Source organism: Sebastes fasciatus, chromosome 7 (genome assembly GCF_043250625.1).
Source record: "Sebastes fasciatus isolate fSebFas1 chromosome 7, fSebFas1.pri, whole genome shotgun sequence".
Classification (NCBI taxonomy): Eukaryota; Metazoa; Chordata; class Actinopteri; order Perciformes; family Sebastidae; genus Sebastes; species Sebastes fasciatus.
In genome coordinates this window covers 30,356,339-30,375,586 of record NC_133801.1, presented here as the reverse complement: position 1 = coordinate 30,375,586, position 19,248 = coordinate 30,356,339, and the positions used below count along the sequence as shown (strand labels likewise).

General features: G+C 38.5%; 1 protein-coding gene across 16 annotated transcripts in view; it reads left to right on the top strand.

Annotated features, from left to right (window-relative positions):
- The window catches only part of ryr1b (ryanodine receptor 1b (skeletal)), a 106,858-nt gene that overhangs the window by 72,691 nt on the left and 14,919 nt on the right, over positions 1-19,248 (top strand). For 4 of the 16 annotated variants that reach the window (XM_074640188.1, XM_074640187.1, XM_074640193.1 and 1 more), the window contains 16 exons: positions 138-272; positions 412-524; positions 638-734; positions 846-952; positions 1,044-1,095; positions 2,306-2,386; positions 5,921-6,020; positions 7,686-7,765; positions 9,092-9,168; positions 9,320-9,393; positions 9,902-9,919; positions 13,888-13,968; positions 15,283-15,371; positions 15,763-15,891; positions 17,074-17,178; positions 19,060-19,089. In XM_074640188.1, the coding sequence (XP_074496289.1) occupies positions 138-272; positions 412-524; positions 638-734; positions 846-952; positions 1,044-1,095; positions 2,306-2,386; positions 5,921-6,020; positions 7,686-7,765; positions 9,092-9,168; positions 9,320-9,393; positions 9,902-9,919; positions 13,888-13,968; positions 15,283-15,371; positions 15,763-15,891; positions 17,074-17,178; positions 19,060-19,089 (1,368 nt within the window). The remainder of the gene's footprint in view (positions 1-137; positions 273-411; positions 525-637; positions 735-845; positions 953-1,043; positions 1,096-2,305; positions 2,387-5,920; positions 6,021-7,685; positions 7,766-9,091; positions 9,169-9,319; positions 9,394-9,901; positions 9,920-13,887; positions 13,969-15,282; positions 15,372-15,762; positions 15,892-17,073; positions 17,179-19,059; positions 19,090-19,248) is intronic. The other 12 variants (XM_074640201.1, XM_074640198.1, XM_074640204.1 and 9 more) reach the window with 7 other exon arrangements.

Below are 19,248 nucleotides of genomic sequence, written 5' to 3'. Positions count from 1 at the left end.
CGTTGCTGGGGAGAGAGATGTCTGGAATTCCCTGCTAAGCCTGCTGCCCCCACGACCTGGCCCCGGATAAGTGATAGAAAATGGACGGATGGAAATTCCTTTGTAAATACACATTCATATTTGACCTTTGGTTTCAGGTGGAGGACCCAGCTATGCGCTGGCAGATGTCTCTTTATAAGGAAATGGCCGGAAAGGCTGAAGATGCCGAGGACCCTGAGAAGGTGGTAAAAAGGGTACAAGAGGTGTCTGCTGTCCTTTACCACATTGAGGTGGTGAGTAAAGACACAAGCTCAAGTGCTCTGCAAGCAAACACACATGATTGTATACAAGGTATAGGTTGTGCAAAAAAAAAAAAGAGGACATACTCACAGGAAGGATTTGTTCAGTAGACATTTTTTTTTCTTGTTATAGACAGAGCATCCCTTCAAGTCAAAGAAAATGGTGTGGCACAAGCTGCTGTCCAAACAGCGTCGCAGGGCTGTGGTGGCCTGTTTCAGGATGACGCCCCTGTACAACGTCCCCGCGTAATGATTCCCTTCATACTCAATAAAAACACGAACCACAAAAATATCTAAAGGCTTTACATGAGTCATTAAAACTCTCCTGAATTAAGTCTCAATGACCTCTCCTCTCACAGGCACAGGGCAACCAACATGTTCTTGGACGCCTACAAACGCAACTGGTTAGAGACTGAGGGTTACTCATTTGAAGACAATATGATTGACGACTTATCAGTAAGTCATCCTCCATTTAATTCTGAGACATACAATTGTCATTAATGGCATATTGTCCGTAGTGTATACTAAGGTTTTTTTCTTGTGATTCATGTTATCTCCAATAATTAGAAAGCCCTGGAGGAAGTGGAGGAAGAGGAGGAGGAGACCGAGACGAAGCCTGACCCCCTTCATCAGCTGATTCTTCATTTCAGCCGCACAGCTCTCACAGAAAAGACGTAAGAGCATCTCGCTTCTTCTGTGACTCACCTCTGTGACCTGTTCCTCAGTGAGGCTTGTTGATTCCCGTCATGTGTTTTCTCATTACAGTAAACTCGACGTTGACCATCTCTATATGTCTTATGCTGATATTATGGCAAAGGTAAGACAGTCTTAAACTTTGGGCTACGAGCACAATGTCTTGAGATGTAAATTGTGTGCTTTACGCACGATAAATGATAGAAATACTGAATTACACATGACTGGAAATAGACATTGAAATTGCACAGCAGAAAGTATGGTGTTAAAACTATTTGGGTTGATTGAACAAAACTTTGCCCAAAACTTGTTTAATATAACAAACATTAACCCTGAACATACCTGATATTGATTTACTTGCCTTAAAGGGATAGTTTGGGTGTTTTGAAGTAGGTTTGTATGAGGCACTTATCCATAGTCAGTGTATTACCTCCAGTAGATGACAGTCGGCACGCCCCCAGTTTGGACCAGCAGACAGCAGTTACTATCAGTTAATATCAGTTTAAGTGTACGCTATATTTAGAATATTTTCGACGGTTTACCTTGCTGTGAGACAGAAATTTTCCGACAGGGAACTGAAGCTGCTGTATCCATTTAAGCTCTCAGCAAAGCCACCAGACTCCATTGGAAAAAAACTGTATTTTTACCTCGCAGAACAGAAGGGTTGCTGGTCTACCACCGCCTCGATTGGTTAGTTTGTTTGTTATTGTCTGACTTTGGTGAATCCAAACTAACCGAAGTCACACAATAACACGATCTAACCGATTGAGGCAGCGGTAGTCTCCCGTGTTCTGCAAGGTCAAATTACAGTTACTTTAATGGAGTCTGGTAGCTTTGGCGAGAGCCATAATGGCTTCAGTTCACACGTTAGAAACAGACTGTCTCAAAATGAAAATATTCTATATATATAGCGTACACTTAAACTGATAGTGATTGTTTTAGGTGGGCCTTTCTTTTAGGTGGCTAAAAACGTTTTGCTGCTGCCCCCCCTCCACAGAAGTACATTGCATGGCTCCTGTGCTGTAACTAACTGTCTTTCTCCAAGCTGGGGATGTGTCGACAGTCATCTACTGTACTATAGGTAATACACGGACTATGGACCTCATGCAACCAAGACATCCGAAATCTCCCTTTAACCTTCAAGTCACATAAATATTTAACCTTGCATGAGACATATAACAATGAAACATGAAAATAGCAATTGCAAATCGAGTTGTTGTTACATCCACCAGAAAAATCTGGTAAACAATTGTGAATTTGTGATTTCACAAAACGTTATCTGGAGTAATATTACTAAATCTGATGTGATCTGACCCGCTGTTATCTCCCTCCAGAGCTGTCACATTGGTGAGGACGACGAAGGGGGAGATCAGGAGGGGGAGGAGCCATCCTTTGAGGTGCGACAGACAGAGATGGTATGGGGGGACCAGGGGAGGGGAGACAGGGGAGTCAGCGGAGAAGCAACTCCCCAGGCAGTGACACCAAGACATCACACTCGGCACAGCCCCCCACCACAACTCTTTTTTTCTCTTCCTGTCTTTTTCTCTTGTTCACTCACACCACTTGTCGATTTCCTGCTATGGTGGACTGACCTGTGCATGCCTTTGCTGGACTCATGCCCATCAGTCGGATCAATGTTGCGGACTCAATTTGTTTTATTTTTTCTAAATTGCATGACTTGAGTGCAGAGAGACGGTGCAGCTAAAGACAACAAAATGAAACCCAGGTCAAAACAAACCACTGAGTCTTTGCTAGGTGTTTAAAATGCTTCTGGATTTTTAGGGGGTTGATTGAGTTAGTCTACTGCAAATTACCGCATCCCAGGATGGTTTAGCATATCTACTTATCTAAATACATTCAGCAGCAGTTAAATGAATTTTCATGCCACATGCTTGTGCAAAAGAGAGTGCAATACTGAGCTTAAAACCTATAAGTAATACAAAGATTACAGACGTACAGTATTATTACATTAATAATCCAAAAATGTTGGAATTTAGAAGGCCTCCTGGAAATCTGAAAAATCTAACTTGAATTTTGTTGGTTTTTTTTGGGGTAGAAGTTTTCCAAAATATAAGACACCCTCATTTCTGTTGTAAACAGATCTACTACGATTCAAACAGGCATTTTTTTTTAGCAGCTATCAATTTGCCTGCACAAAACCTTTGTGCAACTGCACATTTAATACGGACAAATGTGCTCAGCAGCACCTAAAAAAACAAATCTTTAGTAAATCAACCCCCTTACTCTGACTGATAATTTGAATCAGTATCTCAATGATTTGTTTGGCCTCAAAATCCAGGGTTGGACACTGTAATGTTGTAGGTATAGAGATCTATTGCTTTTCCTGGAGGGCAGCATTACACCCATTGCACAGCAAATTCCTTAATGTACTTTAAGAACCCCTTCATTGTTGATCCTCATTCGGGGTAATTTGTGCTCAGAAATGTGATGTTGTCATCCAAGACAAGCAGCTATTTTTTAGAAACTATGATAAAAGTTATCAAGCCATGCAGCAGGTTTCCTAACGATAGAACCAGCTCTCTTGTGCTGATTTTGTGTGTCTGTGGTCAGTCTCTCCCAGGCTTGCACCACCCTTTCCTGACTCACACCCTCCTGTACTCACCTGCTAATTGGCCTGTGTTCAACTACGTGGAATCGCCCGATAACTCGAAATCTAACAACTGACAAGTATCTGATTTTGTTTGTCTTTACTTTGAATTGGACAACGTTAACAAGTCTCCCTCTCTTTGCTCACCAAGGACTACAGTATAAGCCTGCACAGTCAGCCGTACATACACTGTCCCAAACCCAAGCACACACACTCATACAATCACATACTGACACACATCCAGAGTCAATTTCTCCTTACACACACACCCATAACACATACGCTCTCTTTTCACTCATCACCCTGACACGTAATTTGCTTGAAAGATGAGCAGAAGCTCTGTAAGTACAGAAAAGTTGCTCCACAATTTTTTTTAAAACACAGTCAGGCTTACGAGGGAGGGGGGGCGGAGGAGGGCGGAGGGCGGAGGGCGGAGGGAGGAGGGAGGAGGGAGGGGGGAGGGGTAGCTTCAGTTCTGGGTGTCTTGGGTGGGACTTTATGCATGGTGTGCAGTGGGGTGGGTGAAAACTAACCTCTTTTATCAAGAGGACGGTTGTTCATAGCAGCCATACTGTATCGTTTGTAACAAAGGGAGTAATGTATTATAAAAGGACAGTGAAGGACAGTACAGTAGGCATAGCAGTGAAGTAGAGTGCTGTATTATGTGGCAGCAAAGAAGTGTAATATAGTATGACACTGTACAGTGTAATATTGTACAGTTTTCAATTTTCAACATGGCATCCATAAGATGTACATTATATTAACAAACTAAACAATATCTGTAAAAACATTAAATAATATGATTTTATTTAGTTCAAATAGTTGTTTTTCCAAAAACATTCATTCTTTTCTTGCAATTAGATATCTACGACAGCATATTAAGGCCATTGTAGGAAAAGAGGAGTAATATTTACGGCTGTACTCTCAGACTGTACTCGCAGAAATTGAGATATTCTCTGAGATTAAAGTCACAAATTTAACCCTTACCTGAATTTTTCGTTGTACCTAAAGTAGTGTTATTATGGTAAGGACGGCCTCTGAGTGAGGTGAAAGCCCTGAAAGATACATATACGTGTTTTCTTTCATGTTCTTTCTGTATTATTTTATGAACATAAATAAATATATATCAATAGAATACATTTTGCACTCGGCGGCTCACATTTAACGGTGGCTATGTGATGAGGTTGATCTAACCTTGCAAAGGGAAGCGATGTAGTTCCATGACAACAAAAAACAACACTATTTTTCCGAGTTTCTTTCTCATAAATTTGCCGCTTTAATCTCAGAGAATGTACAATGTTTTTCTCGTAAATTCTGAGTATTTTTCTCGGAATACAACCCTCTCCCCCGGCTATGTAATTGATTTTTCTTTTAACCTTCAATGGCCATAATACGCCGTCGTAGATATCAAATCAAATTCTTTGATTCATTAAATTGAAAAACAATGAAAAATTGGCTAGCCCTGCAAGTGCAAATTTAGGTTATTAACTATCAATATCCAAAACTTTTTGATAGTCAATTCAAATAAACGCCTTTTCCTTAATTTCAGCTCAGGTTTACAGACTTGCAGGTAGTGTCCCAGACACATGATGCTGCTGCAGGTAGCATAACCGTAGGGCTCTGAGATAGAACAACAGGGAGTTGGACTGTTGGATTGCAGGATATGCATGCTGTGTTACTCAGACGACTGCTGTTGCTTCCTCGTACGACTGTGTGAAATGTGTGGTATGCCCTGGGAAGAAATGTTTGCTGCCATCGAACGTTTGCTTCCTCTGGAAGATGTCAAGAGCTGGAATAACTGTCTCCATCACTAACACACATTGTGTTCCATTGGAAGAGTGTGTGTGTGTGTGTATCTCTATCTCTGTGAGAATTAATGTGATTTTAGTATTTTAGATTTAGCTTTTCTATGAATAAAGGGCCAGTGCTGCAGCCAGCTCCTGAGCCAAAATGTTTCCATCACCAAGACAGTGGAGGTACCATTAATTCTGGCGACCTCACTACGAGGACAGGCCTGATGAGATACAGTAGTTATTTTTGACAAAAATAACTTCACATATTTGACTACTACTACTGCATAGCTGCTTGTTATTGTTTCTAGTTTGTAATGAACATAAATTAGATTAACATTGTTTTAATAATTAAAACTGGGTAGTTTAAATCTTGTATGTCTCCTATGTCTTTAGAAAACGTCTTTGTGCGCAGTCAGTGGATGGTCATAATTAGGACAGAATTAGGAGGATGTGTGTGTGTTTGTGTGCGAGTGAGTGAGTGAGTGCGGGGGGCAGTGCAGTCCCGGTTGGCAGGGTTACAGCTGTGTCCCCTCTTCTCTGCTTCACAGGACAAGGAGATGGAGAAACAGAGGCTTCTGTACCAGCAGTCCCGTCTACACAACCGTGGGGCTGCAGAGATGGTGCTGCAGATGATCAGCGCCTGTAAAGGTAGCTGCTGTACTCACTCACACACACTCACGCACACACATGGTCGTCACTTGTGGGGACATTGTATTAAATATTTTTTCTGTAGGCTATCCGGTAACACTTTATAATAACTATTACTTATAAATGGTAGTTAATTAAACTTAGGTAATAGTTGACAAACAACACAATGATGATTAGTAATGTTTACTAATTATTAGTAATGCTATAATTTGTTATTTTAACAGTTTTTCTTGCACACATTATAACATTTGATATACTATATAAATAAGTATGTGTTAATGATTAAGATATTATTGTGAACCTTAAAGAAACTGTTTGTAAAAGATCTATAAACATTATATAGATAGATATTTGTAACACTTCGTTAATAGTTAATAATTGTTTTTTTAAAAGGTCAATAAACATTGTTTGGATGGCTATTATATAGTTGCAACTGATGATTATAATACCTTGTTAAATGGTTAATAAATAGTTTTTAAACATTATTTAGATAGATAGCTAATACTTTGTCAACGGTTAATAATTGGTGTCTGGTTCGTCTATCTACGTAACGTTTATAGATGTTTGACAAACAATTTCTTGAAGATTTACAAATCATTTGGTCATTATTAAGAAATACTTAATATAGTATATACAATTTTATAATGTGTGCAACAAAAAACTGTTAATAGTTTACTAATGTAATCAGAATATAATTGTTATCGTCACATGTCAGCTGTGATACAATATAGAATTTACAAACTAATTCTTTCATATTACGCAAACTAATGATAAAATAACGTAAATTCTAGCATTACTAATAATTAGTTAACAATATTAATTATAATTTAATTGTTTGTTAACAGTACAATTACTATTAACTAAGTTTAATAAACTACCAATTCGCCATTTATAAATGCTGTTTTTTATAAAGTGTATCTTAGCCGCATGAATGATAAATTACCCATCTGAGGTGATCTGTAACAAATAGGTCATTTTTTTGCTGTGTAGCTCTTCAGTTCCTCTCAGCCCAGTCAATTGAATGCTAGGACAGAGATGTGATATACAGTACATTGCTTTCCTACATTTAGTCCAAATCAGATAAGTGCTATTTGAGAAACTAATCAACAAAACACATTGTCTCACACACCACCAGTGGTGGAATGTAACTAAGTACATTTACTCAAGTACTGAACTTAAGTACAATTTTGAGATATTTGTACTTTACTTGACTATTTACATTTTATGCACTTTATACTTCTACTCCACTATATCTCAAAGGGAAATATTGTAGTTTTTTACTGCACCACATTTATGTGAAAGCTTTAGTTACTTTCAGATTCACATTTTTAATACAAAATATAATCAACAAATAGATTCTGATATACAGTAAAGTAGTTCAAATTAGCTCCACCTTTACCAGTTTCATCAGTAAAGTGACATTAACGCGTCAATAATCAAATCATATACATCACTCTGAAATGGGCCATTCTGCATAATGAGCACTTTTACTTTTGGTATTTTGATGTTAATACTTTTGTACTTCTACTGAAGTAATTTTTTGAATGCAGGACATTACTTGTAACAGAGCATTTGTAGACGGTTGTGTTGGTACTTTTTACTTTAGTAAATGATCTGAGTACTCTTTCCACCTCTGCACACCACTGATGTATCGTCTTATTTCAGGTGAACCTGGAGTCATGGTTTCTTCCACTCTCAAACTGGGAATCTCCATCCTCAATGGAGGCAACTGTGAAGTACAGCAGGTAAATAAACCCTATGAGCAGGGCAGGAATTTCACCGGCTCTATCTGGCTCCATGCCCTTCTGAAAAACCCATATGCCCATCGGCCACAGTGGCCTTGATGCCCTGCCCGCACTGCCAACAGCTGATTTCGCCATTTCTCCACCGCCACTGTCAGAGCAATACGGTTTTTAGACATCAGTGTCTTTTGTAGAGATTCTGAATTCTTATTGGGCAACATCAAGTGAAACGCTGCGCACATAACCAGTAGTGGGTTCGATTTTGAGCCTGGTATGAACCACTGGAAAACTGGGGATGCACCAAAAACTGTCTCCTTCTCCTTCCCTGCGAGCGTTCTACTGGCACTGTGTGTGAAATATTAGATACAAAATAATTCTGAGGATGAATGTATTATTAAGAACTAAAACAGCCACAAATCTTTGATCCATGTTGTTCATAACTGGACTTTCAATGGTATTAACTTTGTCTGTAGGCTACATCATAACAAAGTAGGAAATAACAATAAACAACTTACAAATACTGGTCATTTTTAAATACCAATACATTATTTTGTGAAATAAACAGCTGTTTTATTTATTTATTTCACTGCTAGTTATACCATGTATTTAAAATAAAATCATCCTTAAGTTAAATTCATTATTTCTGCGGACTTAACTTTGTTTTATTTGATGGCCTTGCTGCACTGGCATTTGGCCTTTTGTGGCCTCAAAAAATTGACACCAAAGGCCAAGTAGCCTTGCCCCTAAAATGATGAAATTCCAGGGCTGCCTAGTGCGTACGAGTTTTACATACGTTTTAGACAATTACATTTTATTAGAAAGCTGGAATAAAGTTACCTTGCACAGCAGCTGGATTCCGTGATATCACACGAGAATCCATCTTGTCAGGCTTCAAGTAATGCGTTCGGAGCTACTGGTGGTTTAGGTGTGTGTGACGCGACACCGCGAGGCGACGGGCGGCTCCTAAAGAGGTTAGCTTAGATGCTGCCGAAACACAAGTTATATCAGAACTAGGGAGTATTTCTTTACTGAAAGAAGAGCAGAGAACGGCACTGAAGGCTTTACTCGATAGAAAATTTGTTTTTTGCTCTTCTCCCGACTGGCTTCGGCAAGAGTTTGATTGACAGATGGTTCAACCAATCACCTGCCAAGTATTTTTTCAAAGTGCCTTTTTCTAATGACAGCTTCTCAGATGGTTCTGTGTAAGCAAACCATCTGGTGTGTCAGGTGAGGCATAAAGTGCTCAACTAAATGTTCTATTTTTCAGTCTAACGACAATACTACTCAACATCTTAAACCTTTGTTTTCTGCCTTCCTGCCTGTGTGCAGAAAATGCTGGAGTATCTGAAGGATAAAAAGGATGTGGGATTCTTCCTTAGCTGTCAGGCTCTGATGCAGACCTGCAGGTCTGTAATGAATTTTCCTTTGTTAACCTAACTTGTTTTTGATTGTCGAGGTTTGGAAGACTGTTTTACTCTAAACATTGCTTTGAGAAGGGCTAAGTTTGAACAGTAGGGCTGCATATTGTTAAACTGACTGAATAATTTGTGTTGACAGCGTTTTGGACTTGAATGCTTTTGAGAGACAAAACAAGGCTGAGGGACTTGGGATGGTATCAGAGGAAGGCACGAGTGAGTATTGACTACAGCTTCTTACCGTCACACACCATCTGAACACACTGTTATACTGACTGCTACATTTACACACACACACACACACACACACACACACACACACACACACACACACACACACAAACACACACACACACACACACACACTGCCCCATCCCTGTTGTATTGTTATATTGTTGTATTGTTATATTCTGACATGTTTCTGGTTCCAGTGTGTAGTCTATTCTTGTGTGCATCCTTGTGTGTCTGAGTGTGTCTGTTTGTGGACCCTGGTTGCAGGTATGTTTTCGTGTAAGTGTGTTTCGAGTGTTACAGCCACGATACTCTGTGTTTTAGTCCCAGCATCTTGACTGTATGAAACTGTCAGCCATGAGATCTCTGGACTCACTGCGTCTCTTTGTGTCTCTCTCTCCCCCACATCCCGTTCACTTTGCCCGGTTCAACCTTTTACCCCTCATGCTCATGTGTTTCCCACACGTCATTTTGCTGCTCTCACGGTTCTCAGATAAGAAGCTAGAACGCGGTAAATGATCTGATATTTACTTTCTTTCTTTCCCTCCTTTTCTGTCCTCTCCTCTCTGTCTCTTTTTAGCTCTTATTCACCCAACTAGTCTTTTCCTTGCAGTGACCTTAATATGCATTTCATTTCACACTCAAGGACCCAATGAAATCAAACTTTACAGTCACTTGTCGCAATGACGCACTTGCTGCTGTTGCTGTACTTGTGTCTCTTCCGTTTTCCTCTTGAAGTGATGTAAGGTTTGATTTTCAACCTTGAGTGTTTTTATCACAGATCTACTGTAACTCTGACACTCTGTCTTGTGACTGATCATTGGGAAGGAAAGGCAGTAACCTCATTCTTCCTCTCCCACTCAGTTCTCTCAAGTAGACCATAGAGAACTCAACTGACCCTGTGTCCTAGAAACTCTGAAATGAATTGCCGCAGCAGTAGGTACTCTCTAAGCCCTGTATCTCTCTCTTATTCACATCATTCAGATGTAGTTGGTTCGCCCAGAACTAACCCCCGCAGCGAGACCATCTGTGTCAAGCCACTGCATATAAATCCTCACTTTTCCGAAAATGTTTCCGTTGAATCCTGCTTTACCGCAACAGCGCCATTTAATTGTGGCCTTGTTGTTGGAAAAACTCAACAAGACAGTCTTCCAGGGTACATTGAAGTAAAAAGTGCAACACCTACATAGCTTCATGTGTCACAAAGAGTGGATCATAAAGGAAAAAATAACTGAATAGTCAATATAAGAGAGAAAAACTTGCTGAAAAGCTGAAATGCTACACAGAACAGAGCTTTCTAGTAACTTCCACATAGTGTATTCCAGTCAATTTGAATAACTTGTTTATACACAATATTCTCTGCCTAATGCTTAAAGGTGCAATATGTAAGATCTGTCCAGAATTTTAGTTTAAAACATTCAAACATTATCATCAGACTGAAGAGGATACAGTGTTGACGTTATGTCAAAGATGTCTTATGTGTTGCGTTGCAGAGATATCTACTGAAATGAGCATGCTAACCAGCTAGCCCCGGCCCGTCCTGTCTTGTAATACCACTTGTACTTCGAGAGGCGATAGTGAGTCTGCCCTCAGTCCAAGGCTTTTCTGTTTTCAATGTGATTACATTGCAGGTTCCGGGTCCGTGTACGTTTTATAGTTTGTTTGTTAGATTAAATCCAAAGTGGCAGAAATGAGAAAAATGACTCATATTTTCGTTTCGTCCTCCCCGCCACCAGGAAACTACTTCGCTAGGAGGAGGGCGGGCGACAGCTCAGGGACACGGGGCTTTAGTTTAGCGGTTAGCAGTAGCCACTAGCTTTCAGCCAGTGCAAACACGAGCGCCAGGAGTCTCTGGGGTTAGCGCTGGCTGAATTTGTGTTACTACAGCTCTGCTAAATTAAGATCCGTCTCCCGGAGCTGCCCCCCCCCCCCCCCCCTCTCCTTACGGCGAAGTACAATACAAGGTTTTTTCTCGTTTCTGCCACTTTGGATTTAATCCAATAGACCAACGTTTGAAAACATACACGGAGCATACAGCCCCTGGTTAGTGCCACAGTAAACACAATGATGGCTGACGTAAAATATAGGCCGCCGCCGCCACCGCATGTGAAGATTAAAAGATAGCAATGTTAAGGCCCAGACACACCAAATCGACATCAAAGAACTAGCAGGCCGACTGTTGCGTGGCCTCACTTCATCTTTGTCTTAGGTGACAAGTTGCACTCGAACACACCGCAAAGACTACAGCCAAAAGCCAGTTACCACGTACGTTCTGCGCCTGCATGATAACTCAAATAACAAATAAATAACTCTCCACACCAGCAGGCGGCGGTCAAAAAGGGAAACCAGAAGACCGAGGACGGCAGATATACAAGCCGTTGTTATGATACGTACATGAAACAAAGCAGCGTTTGCCGACCGTTTTCACACCACTCTCACTCACCACTAAGCTTCAATCCAGATGGCCATGTCGTTGTGAAAATATCCGTGTATTGGAATGATCAGATGAGATGAAGATGATAAATGAGAAGAGCCTGCTGTGTGTGTCCTCTTGACTTTACTCGTTGGCTTGCTTTACTCACTTCCGTTTCTCTTTTTGTGCACTGATTCGCTTAAAGCTGAACCGCCGATCAGAGTGATTTCTCTCACCGACGGGCTCTAGGCACCAATTCTGACACGGGCAGACTAGAGCTGACACAGCGCAACAACTAGGCCGACAGGCGCTCACCGACGGCCCCAAACTGTCTGACCACCGACCGTCGGCTTGGTGTGTCGGGGCCTTTATATTGACCAGCTCTGAGTTTCAGCAGTCAAATTGTGCATATTCTTGACCTGCTGTTAGTTAATGTTTGGCTTATTTATCAATAGTATTATTAGAACCACCTTACCGACTGTAAATTTAAATTATATTGACCCAGTATAGAGGTGAAATACTGTTGTGCATTTTTAACAAAGGCAGTTTTTCAAGCAGCCAGTTTGTGATGGCATGCTAACAGAGAGCTGTACACTTAGTATTTTGTAATGGATGGGATTTAAATAAGTCAAAAGATACTCAAGTGAACCGCACCCACATAAAAAAAACTACTCACGTCCTGTAAGAAGATTAGTTGTAATAATTTACTTCCAACTAACAGGAATTAACTCTTGCATTTTCCAGCATTTGATTTATGTATTGGTGTGTATTGAGTGTTTTTTTCCCCAACATCCATCCTCTTACAAAGCTTACTGCAATTTGCAGAGTTCAGTAGATCTGTCCTGCATGACGGAGTGCCTTGAAGTTATCTGTGTATTCCCGTGTTCACTGTCAACATTTGTGAGTGTTTCCTCCGTTGTGTATATATATATATCTGTTATTCGTTGGGTTCCTGTCTTCATTTATCTGTGTACTCCATGTCCTTTTCAATGTGATGTGACCAGTGTTTGACCTGCTGTCCATTTGAGTTTTGTTGAATAGATGTTTTCTGTACAAAAAGTATCTGGAGTGCTAGACAGAGGTAACGTCTGGGGGGAGGGAGCAGTTGGAAGCCTATACTAACATATTCTAAGTGGTGGTGAAGTGATGGTACTTACAATTTTACAGGCTTTGCAGTGCACATGTTTGTACAGTCACAGACACTTTTCTACAAACGTGCATACATACAATACAAGTACACTAATATATGTCATCTCACGCACACTAACACACACACTCTGTGCTTCAGTTTGATCTACTGTTGTACATAAGATTTTTGCTTATCGATAGTATTTCACTACTGAATCTGGCACTGCACTGTAGCATTGTGCAGTGTTTAGTATGTATCAGTGAATGTGTAATATTAAGTTGGATTACCATAATCACCATTTCACCAGATTTTTGATAAACACAATTGATGCTTAATCTAATCTGAAAACTGTTTATTCTGCTTTAACAAGTCCTGTGGTTTCAGATTTAGCCTGATTTAACTTAATACTAGAAAAGAATCTAATTAATCTCTAATTCCCAGTGCACTTTTCTTTATTAAAATATTTTTTTAAATATTTTTTTTAATTTAGAAATGGGACAAATCGCTGCACTAATTTCAATAAAACGACTATTCTGTAAAAAGTTGATTTGTCTTTGGAACTGGTGAGATAATTTTGCCTGGGAGGCAGAATTATTTTGCTTTTTGACTCAACAATAGATAACAATGAATTGTTAAGATGGAGACACTTACACCAGTGTATTGTTTTATTGTTTTATTTGTCAAAGCACTGTGCCCATATGTAATGTATGTACACGTAGTGATGCAAGGGCAAATTAAAATGTTGAATAGTGGGTTAATGTGTTGAGTTAAAAAAAGGTAAAATACACTGGTATTTACACCTAATACCTTGTGCTTATTTTTGTGTTTACTGTTGTGTATTCTAACAGAATAGAGTCCACATGTACTCGGTACTGGGACTGTTGAAACTTTCTTTTCCAACAAGATTTACCTGCATTTCCTGTGTGTCTCTTCCCAGATGAGAAAGTGATGTCGGACGATGAATTTACGTGTGACATCTTCCGCTTCCTGCAGCTTCTTTGTGAGGGCCACAATAACGGTGAGTCTCTTTACCGAACTACGGCCTGTTTTAACCCTTCGAACTCTGCAATAGAAATGGGCCGCCTGTGCCTACATTGGTATTTTTGCTTATTGTGATGTCATTTCTTGGAGTATCTTCAAATGTTTCATATCCCTAAAATCTGTACAACCTATGCTAAAAGGTTATGTATGTCAATAAACCATAATAATTGATAAAAGTATTGAAATTGTGCCATAAATTTAAAAAAGTGTTTTTGTCAAATATGAATAAATAAACACACAAAACATATTTTTCCTAAACAATTTTGAATGTAAAAACATGAACAAATAATTTCTCAACACAACTAACATTATTTGAACTTTTAAAAACTTTTTTAGTTTTTGACAAATGATCATTTTTACGAGTGAGGCATTGATAGTTTCATTAAATTTGTGTTCTGCACGTAACCTAATGATGTCCTCAAAGGCGTACGTGACGCCTGCGCAAAGACGCAAAAGACTGTAGCCTTAAGCTTCATCCACACTGGGAGCGCCTCACGCGCGGCTCGGCTGCGTGTCAGCTCCGTCTCTTCTAGGGATTCGAGGTCTCGCCTATTTATGACGCGAGCCGCGTGCGCTTCACAGCAGCAACACAGTGAAGGTGATCTTTTGACTGTATATTGACATCATACCAGCAAGATTACTACAGTTTCAATGTCTCTTTCTGTAGAAAATGTTACTGAGATGAAAAAAAGTAAAGACTTGTTTTTAAATCAACACTTCCTGCTTTCATTTCAAAATAAAAGCCCTCAAGTGTTTTTTCTGTGGACAGAATTTCTTCATTTGTTAACACGAGGCTTTTATTCGGAAATATGTGCAGGAGAGTGTTGTAGAACATGCAGTGACTTGGAGAGCTCTATGTATGAATATAGTACGGGCTTTAATTGTGGATTATTACTATTATTTACAAATTGCCACACGTTTCTTAACCTTTCTCTGTCTAAATAAATATAAATGACATTTATAATTAAATTAAATGGCCATTATGAAAGGCAAACTTTATGTAGAAAGAAAGGGCTGACAGCAGCTGTTGAGCAGCAGAAACGTATCTGGTGTGAACACCCGACGCGTGAATCACGCACACAGCCGCCAAGCAACGCAGCCGCCAAGCAACGCAGCCGCCACGCACTCCTGATGTTCGCAGTGTGGACAAAGCGTTAGCTTTGTGCTGCAAAAAGAATGAAAGCTATAGTTATTATGTTTTTCATTTTAGATTGATTTAATCAGTACTGTGAATGATGGTATTTCAATTGTTACAAACTCCATTTAAAGTGCATCTTGTTTCCATTTTCAGATTTTCAGAACTACTTGAGAACTCAGACAGGCAGCACGACTACCATCAATATCATCATCTGCACTGTGGACTACCTGCTGCGACTACAGGTCATTCTGATAGACTGATAGTGGTTCTCTGATCTTGGTCCCATTAACTCCACACCGTGGGCTCCTTTTGTGAAAACCCACTTTGTTTAGTTGATTGTTGTTGAAAGATTTTAGGATTTTTGTTCATTCAAATTTAGTCAACCAGCGCACACGTATTACGTTTATTCCAGAAAATATAGTCTTTTTGTTTATTATACCAAAGAGTGACTTCAGGTTAACATAAATTGAGTTGTATAAATGTACTCAGACTACATTTTTCTGTTATATCAGTATAAATATACCTTAATTTCATACACTAAAAAAAACCTTATAGTATAATTTCATATGGGCCAATTCGATAGTAAGATAGAATTCAACATGTTGTTTTCTTCCTCCTCCGTCCTGTATACAGGAGTCGATCAGTGACTTTTACTGGTACTACTCAGGAAAAGACATTATTGACCAGCCTGGTAAAAGGAATTTCTCCAAAGCAATGACTGTGGCCAAGCAGGTCTTCAACAGCTTGACTGAGTACATCCAGGTAAGAAAGTTCCTGAATGAATGATGGATGATTTAAATGTTGAATCACAATTCAAAACATGATTTTAAGGGGACTCCAGGGGTAAAATTAGACAGAGCTCCTGAGGCGATGCTACTTTCAAATTATGCTAGCTTTCCAACTTCGTCGACCCTTTCTTTAATTTAACTTAGGTAACAGTTATTTTACTGTTAACAAACAACAAAAATGATAACTAATAATGTTTACTAAATATTAGTAATGCTATTATTTGTTATTTTAACAGTTTATTGCTGCACACATAACATTTTATATACTATATATTTGAGTATCTGTTAATGATTAAGATAGTATTTGTAAACCTCAAATAAACTGTTTGTAAAACATATATAAACATTACAGATATTTGTAACACTTTGTTAATGGTTAATAATTGATTTGTAAACCATCTATAAACATTATTTGGATGGCTATTATAAAGTTGCAACTGACGATTATAATATCTTATTAAATGGTTAATAAATACATTGTAAAGCATCTATAAACATTAATTAGATCAATAGTTAATATGTTGTCAATGATTATTAATTGATTTCTGGTCCATCTATCTATGTAATGTTTATAGATGTTCTACAAACAATTTACAATATATATATACAATTATACAAAGATTTACAAATAATTTGATAATCATTAACAAATACGTGATATAGTATATAAAATGTTCTAATGTGTGCAACAATAAACTGATAATAAATACTTTACTAATGTAATCAAAATGTAATTATTGCCTCTTATCAGCTATGATATAATGTATAATTTGTAAACAAATTATTTAATATTATACAAACATGAATGATAAAATTACAGAAATAATAGCATTACTAATAATTAATAAACATGATTAATTATCAATTCATTGTTTTTATTAACTATCAATTTATCATATATAACTGGTGGTTATTATGAAGTGTTACCGGAAGTTATTTCTTCCAAAAACTGAAACCTACTTTCTCCACAATACATTTTAATGTTAGGATATGTGTCCAAGAGATCATAACCCAGACAAGCTAACAAACCAAAACTACACTATAATAAATGAAAGGAAACAATAAAGCTAGATTTGAATCTGCTGTCCACACTGAAAATAACCTCCTATTAAATATATTGACATCATTTTCCACATTGTGTTTCTGTGTCTGTCAGGGTCCCTGTACTGGGAACCAGCAGTCTCTGGCTCACAGCAGGTTGTGGGATGCTGTTGTGGGCTTCCTGCACGTCTTTGCTCATATGATGATGAAACTTGCTCAGGTAAGAAACATCCCAATTCATTCTTAACCATTTTCTAGGCATATTATTTATTACCCTGTTTATTTCATTGTGTAATTCATGGGTAGTGTCTGTAGAGAATCCAGAAAGTTCTGCATTTTGAATGACCTTAATAATGTGTTTGTTGTATTACAGTTGACCAAAAGATGAATCAAAGCAATTTTCAAATAGAAGTGTATGAATTTCCATAATGGTATATTTTAATTCATTAGTCCACTTTGGGTATACTAATTTTTTCTCTCTCTCATGGTTCCTGCAGCGTAAAGTATGTATTTATTTGATTATTCTTTTGTTTAATGAATTGCTTTTTAAATCTGAACTAGCCTTCCCCCTCTTTTCTTTGTCGGATTGTTTCTGCCTCTTTACTGAGCCGTTTTATGTTGTAAGTGGCAATCCGTAAGAATTCAGTCCTGGTTGATTTGGCTGTTTACTGGTGTAGAAGCAAAAGTGCTTTAATACTACAGGTCCCAGAATACTGGGGGCAGCAAAACAAACTATTGTCGTTTTAATAAAGAAGTCAGGCAATAATTGGCCTTTTTCCATCATTCTGTGAGCAACCGTGATCTGATTTTATGCTGCACACGACATGAGTCTGCCAACAGCGAGAGTGAAAGTACCTCGCTCTGCGACCTGTCGCCTGCAGCCGTTCGTCTAACAGCTCCCTGTGGCTGCTCCCGAGTGCCTCATTACTCCCTGCGATATTTCAAACTGATCCGCTGTCAAAAAATGCAGAAAATGACCGTTGTCTTGTTTAGTAGACGCATTTTTGATGAACAATAGTGGTCAGTGTTAAGCACAGTCACAAACACATTGGGCCTTTCCCATTTCCCAGTTTGTACACCCTCGATTCCTCTCCACACCTCCTCTCCTGGCGTCTTAGTCGTTGCATTGGAAGGAGCCCCGAGGGTAGGGGTTGGGTTTAGACGGAGCTCATGAGGCGACGCTACATTCAAATTATGCTGGCTTTCCAACATCGTCGACCCTATCTTTAATATAGATTTAATTTAATTTAATTAAGACCTAATTTAATTTCCAGGTAGCCATGTTGCTTCTACATTTATTAGCCATGCTAATTGATTTGAAATAATCTGTTTTGACTTTTTATTTTACTACATAATATCTGTTTATCATTATACTGCTGAAATATGTTATGGCTCCTCCTTCGCACACTTTCACAGATCAGTTCCCAAGATTCACGTCGTCATCAACATGAATTCAAGTTTAGATGGCAGAAACAATTTGAGGAAAAACAATTACTCTTTCTTTTTCTTTCATTTTCTTTCTGATCCTGTATAATACAGTTAATCCACCTCACCTGATTATTCATTCCATAGTACTGACCAGTGATTAGGGTTTGATCGTGCTTTGGACAAACGTGTGTTTGCTTTGAATAATCTGTAACTGGTTTGATCTAACAAGGAGCTGCAGTGTTTCTTACTCCGTCTAACTTTAACATTGTTGATTGCTACTCATGCTACTATTTAAAATGCATTTTTGTATTTTTATATCTTTGATATCTTTCAAATGTTAGGTTATTAGGCTTTGTTTAAAAAAGGTAAGATAGAATAACTTTTGCATCAGCACTTACAGATGAGTTGTGGTCATATATACATTTTCAGAAACCCTGTGTTGAAATTTACTTTTACATGTGTTCTGAAAATGTGTCATATCTCATGTTTTTGTATTGGATAAGAGAGCGGATCTGCGCTGATTTACTAACACTCAAATTTAATAAGCTTCAAAGGGTTTAAAAATAGATAAATATATGTATTTAAAATATAAAATTCCAGGTTAATACAAATACAAAAATGAAGTAAAAATGTTGATGGATAACATTTTTATTTCCGTGTGTAACCCTGTTAGATGCTCCCCGATCCTGGACAACGAAATGGCGTAAGAATCTGTATCTCTCATTTAGAGGCCCTTCATGCTTTCTTTTAAAGATCTCATGCTTCATCACATTATTTATTAGCAGCTTAAAGGGATACTTCACCCGCAAAATGACCGTTTGTATATCAATTATTCACCCTGTATTGCCTTGAAGACAATTTT